The 8,560-nt window shown below is 40.0% G+C and overlaps 1 protein-coding gene across 1 annotated transcript in view; it reads right to left on the reverse strand.

Annotated features, from left to right (window-relative positions):
• Nucleotides 1-371: 371 nt before the first annotated feature.
• The window catches only part of LOC138000604 (pancreatic triacylglycerol lipase-like), a 35,190-nt gene continuing 27,001 nt past the window's right edge, over nucleotides 372-8,560 (reverse strand). The window contains exons 6-8 of the mRNA XM_068847137.1: nucleotides 6,262-6,507; nucleotides 2,453-2,481; nucleotides 372-559 (exon numbers count right to left, since the gene is read on the reverse strand). Of these exons, the coding sequence (XP_068703238.1) occupies nucleotides 2,471-2,481; nucleotides 6,262-6,507 (257 nt within the window). The 3' untranslated portion in view covers nucleotides 372-559; nucleotides 2,453-2,470. The remainder of the gene's footprint in view (nucleotides 560-2,452; nucleotides 2,482-6,261; nucleotides 6,508-8,560) is intronic.

Raw genomic sequence — 8,560 nt, forward strand, 5'->3', positions numbered from 1 at the left:
TCACTGTCTGCTGTAAACATAATATTTGGTGACTGGCAAAGGAAAGATTGCTTCATCTTGTTAAATAATATAATTCTCATAACAAAACAGACCATCTATTCTTGTAGGTCCAACAATTTGAAACCACTTTCCCACGTTTTGTTGCAAAGAATTAAGTTTGATTTATTTGCTCTTCTTTTGAATTCAATCAAGGGCACTAACTACAGTAAATTGGTACCACTTAAGTCGAATAGGCCAATTACAGTGGATGCATTTCAATTTCCCTCATCATTCTCTCCCGGTGGGTGTAATTCGTATTAATGGGCTTATGGGGATGTGCCGCTGGATGGGGTCGCATTTTCACGACTGGATTGAATAAATCAATCAGATAATCATTTGATAATGTAATGTTTTATTTCCCTTACGCTACAGTTATACCTTGGCTTGTAACATTGCCAGATATTCGACCCTATATTAATATTAAAACCTGTGCAGTTACTTTTCCCACCTAACAGATTTATGATAAACCTCTACACCATGATTCAGAAAAATCGTATGATTCCACAAGGCGTCCTGTATCCTGCAATGATCAAAGAGAGAAAAGAGTACTAATTATAGGTAAACATGCAAACATCATGATTTTTCAGTTAATATACGACGAAATGAAGGAATCACCATCAGCATCAGTATCATCATTAGTGAAAAATTGTCGTATCGGCCTTTTGATTGGTCGGACGATTTTTTTCACTAGAGAACAATTGTTGTATCAGCCTTTTGATTGGTTAATATTATGTTGAACTTTGGTGTGAGTGGCCTGTGCAACGACAGCGGGAGTAAAATCTGTAAACATGGCCGCCGACAATGTGCGAGCGAGCGAGCGAGCCATGCGAGTCATGCAAGACATGGCTGCGAGCCATGCGAGCCATGACTGTGAGTCATGCGAGCCAATATGGCGAGCCATGTGAGTCAGCATGCGAGTCACACAGTTATTGAAAGCTAACCGTTTTAAAATGGGTACTTATAGACTTAATAACTGTTTATCAGCGCTATTTGAAATGCGCATGGCTCGCTGGCTCGCGGATCTGGAGTATGGTTTTCAAATTTTTTGATCTTTTATTGCTTAGCTTTCTCCACAAAATATTTCAGAAGATCTTAAAAAGTTTTAAAAGTGCGCAAGCGAGGTATGGAAGGTAAAGATTTCTTTTTTTCCAAAAACATTTTGCTATTTGTTTGGGGCTTTTGTTCGCGATCGGTGGTTTGATAGCCTCTCGATTAACACTGACCTGGTTAACTTTATGACCTCAGTACTTATGTAATAAACAAATTACTTCATGGTTGGCTCGTTTGTACGATTTTTATTACTCACTCGTTGTGAAGGATCGTTCAACTCACTCGTTCGCTTCTTTCACTCGTACGTTTACGCGATCCTTCACAACTCGTGAATAAAAATCGTACGCATTCACCAACCATGACGTAATCTATATTTATCGTCACTACAATCATCAATAACAACAAGAAACTTTTCTAAGAGTGTTACGTTACTAACATTTAAGCAATATAGGACGTTTTCCCTGTTTCCATAGCCTCATCTAACAACAACTTCCCCGAGTGTTTAGATGAGGCAATGGAAACATGGAAAAAGTCCTCTATTGCTTTTATAAAATATTTCGCAAAGATAATTCAACAAATAGAGGAAACGAATGAAGGGAAATTCTTGATTAAAACATATTTCCTTGATACACGATCATATTTCCTACCAGCCAATCAAAACGCGCGTCTGACGGCATATGACCAATCAAAATTCGTGTGATGTCACAGCCGTGTTTCCATACTCTCATCTAAAAACAGCTATTGACAAATGAGAGAGCGCGTACTATCCTAGTTATTTTATAAATTACAATAATCTAACTTACGACCCTCTAGAAAACAAATCAAACGTGATTACAAGACTTGATTACATAGAGAAAACCTCTAGGAGCAGAGAAGGGAATCAAGGCATTAAAGTCACATTCAAAGTCCGGATGTCGATCCCGGAACAGGTTGCTGGCTGGCCAATGCTTTCGCCATTTTGTCAACCCCGCTCCTCCTGCAAAACTGCCTGTATAGTTCTAGAGCTCAGTGTTCGATTAGATGTTAGACTTTCGGTACCGGTTTTCCAATTATTATTGCTCCGTTGCATGTTGGGAGCCATGTGCTCCGAGCGCCGCCATTTTTGGATGAATCTCTTACGAAAAATAAAGACAAAAGAGAAATTTAAGAAACTTAGCGGGCTACGTGCATTGTTCATTTGCGAGAGTATACAACGTATTTTTACCTTTTTATCTTCACAAGATACAAAAAGTTTTTAAAACATTCATTTTCATGTTTTCAGACTCGGTTTGGTTAAGTTTGTTGATTATCGGATATTTTCATAGTTCATGGCCTTAAAGTTACTGTTAACAAAGAAGGAGAGTAGACGAAAACGTTCGTTCACCTGCTTTTCTCGTGATGGTCATGATTTTGCTGAAAGTGGAAAAAAATGGAAAAAACATCACATTAATGCTCGTTAGACTAGTAGCTAATATCTAGATTGGGCTAATCTCTAGACTGAGAAAACGTGCATGAATTTATAAACTTCCCTAGTTTTCAACCAACTAAGATTTTCCAAAGAGTTTTGCCTTTGGGGTTTTCTTTCTAGTTTAGTAAAACTGCTTTTAATGAATATTAGACAGCAAAAAGAGGAAATTAAATTACAGCCAATTCAATTGTCTTTGGCTAGGTATTATCGTTAATCGAGCCGTTTTTGGATAGAATCGCATGCTAGGGAAATTCTCGCCATCTCATTGGCCATCAAGACGAAGTATTCAGTGTAGAATTGCGACTTTAAAATGAGGCTGACAGATATTGCACCGTCGCAACGCGTGGCCTTACATGGCAAAGGAGGCAAAGCAATTTCTTTCCGTTTACAACACAAAAACCTGGCGGAAATGAGGAAGAAAAAGATTTTCCTTGTTTTGTTTTGTTTGTTTTGGCTGGCTCCTGATAGTCGAGATAGCTCTTTGAAATGGCTTTTTTTTAGCGTGCTTTGAATACTGCAACATTCGCCAAAGGGTGAATTCAATCGCTTCATCTTTGAAAAAAACGGCTATCTCTAAAATGGCGAACGCGGAATGAAGGAATAGGAAATGTAGAACGGTGAACGGGGAACGGGGAAAGGGGAATCTCTAAAAGTGGTAATCTCTAAAAGGGGGGATCTCTAAAAGCGGGAATCTCGAAAATAGAAAATCTCTAAAAGGGGGGATCTCTAAAAGCGGGAATCTCTAAAATAGGGAATCTCTAAAAGCAGGAATCTCTAAAGTAGGGAATCTCTAAAAGGAGGAATCTCTAAAAGCGGGAATCCCTAAAAGGGGGAATCTCTAAAATGGGGAATCCCTAAAAGGGGGAGAATCTCTAAAATAGGGAATCTCTAAAAGGGGGAATCTCTAAAAGCGGGAATCTCCATAATAGGGAATCTCTAAAATGGGGAGTCTCTAAAAGGGGGAATCTCTCTCATCTTTATGGCATCTATAGAAAAGGAGATCTTAAGGAAGAGCGTTAACAAACCACTAACGTGGAAAAGGTTCATTGACGATGTATTTTGCTTGTGGGATACAAACAAAGAAGAAATATAACATTTCATTGAGCAAGCAAATTCGTACCACCCTACCATAAAGTTTACCGCTGAAGTCTCATAGTTAGAATCAACTTTCTTGGACACAACAGTCTATAAGGGAGAGAAATTCGAGAAAGAATCGATTCTCGACGTTCGGACACATTACAAACCTACTGAAAATTTTCAGTACACAAACTACAACAGTTGCCACCCAGCAGGCGTTAAAAAAGGCTTCGTTAAAGGAGAAGCTCTTAAGCTCTTGATGACAAACTCTTCTAAAGTAATGTTTGAGGAGAACATTAAAAACTTTAGAACACACCTGACATCGAGAGGTTATCCCAATAACCTGGTGGACAAAATCCTTTCCGAAGTTAAATTCGCAGAAAGAAAGAACACTCTTACACAAAAACAGAAAGCGCACAAGAAAATTTTACCCTTTGTGACACAATTTCATCCATCACTGCTATGTTTGAAAGTTTTTCTAATGGAAAAAATGGCATTTAATACAAAACCAGCCGCTACTAAGAGAGATATACAAGGAACCTCCCTTGATCTCTTACAGAAAAGGGAAATAGCTTAAAGACATGCTTGTTAAAGCAAAACTATAAAAGCTTTTGGCAACACAGTGGGCACACAGCGGGAGTCGTGCAGGCCTGTCATTCCCATTTTAACATGCTTGAAACCTAGCAAGAGGAAAAGGTCAAGTGCCAAGCCTCAGACGGTTCCTCAGCAGATTGATTTATGGTAACATAAATCAGACGAATTACCTCCAGAAGGCCCGAGCAACTCTGAAGCGGTGAGTTCTCAGTACGACATTGCAGTGCCATCTGTTCCTCAGTATAGCTCCTCCGAGCATCATTTGCCCACTCATAACGGTGCGTTTGTCTGACAAGCTGAATCTACCGCGAACCACATTATCACACACCATGATGGCCTACCTCCTCACCAGTATGCTCTTCAAAGTGCTCTTGTTGGCGTCCCACACGAACTGCCTACTAAAAACGGAAATACCATCCTCCTGAAGTGGCTGGTGGGAACCAGAGTCTCGCGATGTTATGGGTGCGGAGGAGTCATCCAAAATCCTCCTTTGAATTGCCCCGACGATCTCATTGTAATGTACCGTGACATCCGTCAATTTCGCCACAGAATCACAGGGCAGCTAGCAACTTCCGAGGAGCCACAGAACGTGCATTTTCACCTCTGCAGTGCCTAATAGACTCCTTTCGGAATTTCCATAGACACCAGGACACTACTTTTCCGAAAATGTAACGTTTCATCCAAGGCTTAGATTTTATGCACATTGTGTTGGAGTACCTAACGCGAAAGGACTCCTTTCAGAGTTTCCATGGACAACAGGAAACCAGTATTCTAAAACAGTGACTCTTTTAGGCTAAGAATTAACTAAAGGCCAACATCGTTGTCAGATTTCTTCTTTTGTTCTGTTGTGTTGGAGTGCCTAACGGAATCCTTTCGTAGCTTCGACGGACACCAAGAAACTACTATTCTGAAAATGTAACGCGTTATGGTTAGAGTCAAATGACATGTTGTTAGATTTAATAGTTTCGCTCTGTTGTGTTGAAACGCCAAACGGAACCCTTTCAGACTTCCTTTTTGACACCAGGAAGCCAGTATTCAGAAAATGTGACACTTTGAGGCTTACAATTAATACACATGTCGGTCTTAAATTTAATATTTTTGTTCTGTTGTGTTGCAGTACGTAACGGACCCCTTTCGATCGACGCCTAGAAATTGATCTTTGCTTAACATTTGTACGCTTTATGTTTTCGACTAAAGGCACATAAATATGGGGCGCCAAATGTATTTTTATTATTTAGAGTGGTTATTTGTAACAACTCGGCACCAAGAAAATATAATTCACTTCAATGATTAAAGTGAAAAGGTTTGTCGTTTAGAATAAAATCTTATCTTGTGATGTGTTCATCTGTTTGTGATGACCTACACTTGTGCTGGCGAAACAGTCACAACATCGGCATAGTACAAACTAGGGGGAAAAGCAAAACGAACAAAATATAATATAACAAGAATTGCAAACGCACTCGTTCTGCTTCAGTTATCCTCACTGAAATGCTTGCTGTTAGAGATTCCAATCCGGATTCTAAAGATTCCCCATTTTAGAGATTCCCCCCTTTTAGAGATTCCCTATTTTAGAGATTCCACATTTTAGAGATACCCCTTTTAGAGATTACCCCTTTTAGAGATTCCCCGTTCCCCGTTCCCCCATTTCCTATTCATTCATTCCCCGTTCACTTTAGAGATAGCCTTGAAAAAGCTGTGTGATGCTTCGCAATTCGAACGATGTCGGTTTTTCGCGTGAAATTTAACGTGGAATTCACGAGTCACGTGGTGAATTTTTCCATAGAATTGTAGGCGTGTGAAATATAAACAAATAAAACTAGCCAAAACTGAGGATTTGCCTTGACCATCGCCGCGTTCTCATAAGAGACGCAAAGACAGCAAGAATTTTGAAATACTTCAGTCCCAACTTCGTACTTCTCTTCATCTGAGAAGAAAGAGAAAGCAAGACGCTGACATTATCTGGCTATTAAGTGTGCCCCAAAATGTAATGGTAGTCCCTGATTATATTAATTAAAGCCATGTACATTCCACATATAAATAAAGATTTAACTCACGGCATAATGTGTCCTCATTTTCAAGGCCTGTACGCAGGTAGTATGCTCCATGAAGCTTGCTTTCTTCTGCTCTGTAACCCAAAAGAGGACATCCATCTTCACCGCAATCGTTGCAGTTCCCAAACCAGTACGAAAAATAGGAGCTACATGGATGCCCTACCCACGGATTAGGGCAATCCTCCTTCACGCTTTTGATATAAAACTCGGTGGATCTCAGATGGTTACAACCAATCGTGAACACAGCATCTGCGTAGAAAGGGAGGAAAGTGGCAACTAAGACTAGACTTTTAGAACGAGTACAATTAGTAAATTGAGGGCACAGTCTCACAACAGAGAGCCCATGAGCATTGTTGCGGTGTTGTCAGTGGCGATTCAGTGTAACCGTCAATCTAAAGGCTCGTTTTCACAGCGCGATTTTATCGCGCGACAAGAGCTGCGATCGAACGGTGATTTTACGGCGACAGCAAATCGCGCGTGTGAACAGCCGGCGATTTCACTGCGATTTGTAGCGCGACAGATCTCAGCCTTGTCGCCCCAATTTGAACATGCTCGAAATTTAGTGCAACTTTGCTGCGATTTAATCGCAGCTCTTGTCGCGCGATAAAATCGCTCTGTCTAAACGAGCCTTTAAAGGCATTCTAATTTTGTGTGGAATTGGGTGGAAAGCGCCCCGGTAAAACCTGCATGTAGCTTCAGACAGTGAAGAAAACCACTCACGATATTAACTATGGGATTCGTGATAGTATGCGCGTGGATTCTACCAGAACTGGATAAACATGTTTTAGTCATGTTTCTTTGTTTATAAACATCTTTTTGTCAAGTTTTTAAGGCAGTACTTGATCTCTAACTCTCATGTATTGTGTAGAGAGTATGTTAGCTGTTATTCTACAATAATAATATTATTATTATCATCATCATCATCATCATCATCATCATTATTATTATTATTATTATTATTATTATTATTATCATTAATAGCAATAATAATAAAGTTATCATTTAAGTGTCCACTGTATTTAGAGCTGTATTTTGGGACCCTGTACAGGAATCAATTCAAATCAAATCAACTGATATCAAATCGTAGAATGTTTTTTTAAGGAAAGGCGAAAACCAGAGTACCCAGAGGAAAACCTCTCGAAGCAGAGTAGAGAACCAGTAAAATCAACCCACATGTGATGCCAAGCCCGGGAGTCTACCCGGGGTCACATTGGTAGGAGGCGTTTGTTCTCACCACTTCGCTATCCCTGTTCCCTAGTATGTACATTGAGGTAGGTCCGGCCCGTGAAACATGGTCTTAATTAATGATTTTTTGTAGCGCATATCTACGTGACTCTGAAAATGTAAAAGGAGGCCATTGTTCGTTGGTTTTCGGTATACCCTGGTCACCAGTTCGAAGCCTTTCTTCTCTATTATCATGGCAACTTGTTGCTGTCGGCCATCTCCAACGTAAAGTGGATATCTGGATCGATGACACTCATTCAAAGTTGCCAAGAACGAAGTTGCACTTTCAATATCTGTCATTGAACATAGTGTGTCACCGACATATCTCCAATAAAATGATGGTAACTTGTTCTCACGCTCGAGCTGTTTTTCAATAGAGCATAGGAAGGCGTTGGCTACAAGAGAACCCAAGGGTAAACCTATTAATAATGGAAAAGAAAGGCTGCGAAATTGTAATCAGCGTATACCGAAAACCAACGAACAATGGCCTCCTTTTACATTTTCAGAGCCACGTAGATATGCGCTACAAAAAAATCATTAATTAAGACCATGTTACACCGCGTCTACCGCTTTCTTCTTCGTGGGAATCGGTTGTGAGAGAGTGCAATTATCTTAAGGGAGTGTTCTTTAAGCTGGGGTACCCGGATAGACTGGTTGATGCCACTGTTACTTCGTTTTTAATTCAGTCTTTTTGGAGAATGATTTAATAAGCCAAAACAACAACGCCATGTCACAGGGAAATATCGTTCGAGTCTTGCTACCTTTCAAAGATCAAAGATCTGCGGACTTCGTTCGTGAACAACTTAAAGATCTTAGCAACAACATTGGCAACCAATACAATCAGTATTCGCGAGTCCAATAATTGGAGAGCAGCTTAAACTTCAGGCCAAGACAGGAAACCACCCGTCGTTAGCCGACAATGTGCTGTTTATCAATAGACCATTTCCGCGTTCATGTCTGCCTTCTCTTCAAAGCGAGTCTAAGTGCGAGGTTTTTGTAATGGTAATTAGTTCTACTTTACATATGCGGAATGAAAACTAATTTTCATAACAAAAACCTTCGCACTTAGACTCGCTTT

Source organism: Montipora foliosa, chromosome 4 (genome assembly GCF_036669935.1).
Source record: "Montipora foliosa isolate CH-2021 chromosome 4, ASM3666993v2, whole genome shotgun sequence".
Lineage (NCBI taxonomy): Eukaryota > Metazoa > Cnidaria > Anthozoa > Scleractinia > Acroporidae > Montipora > Montipora foliosa.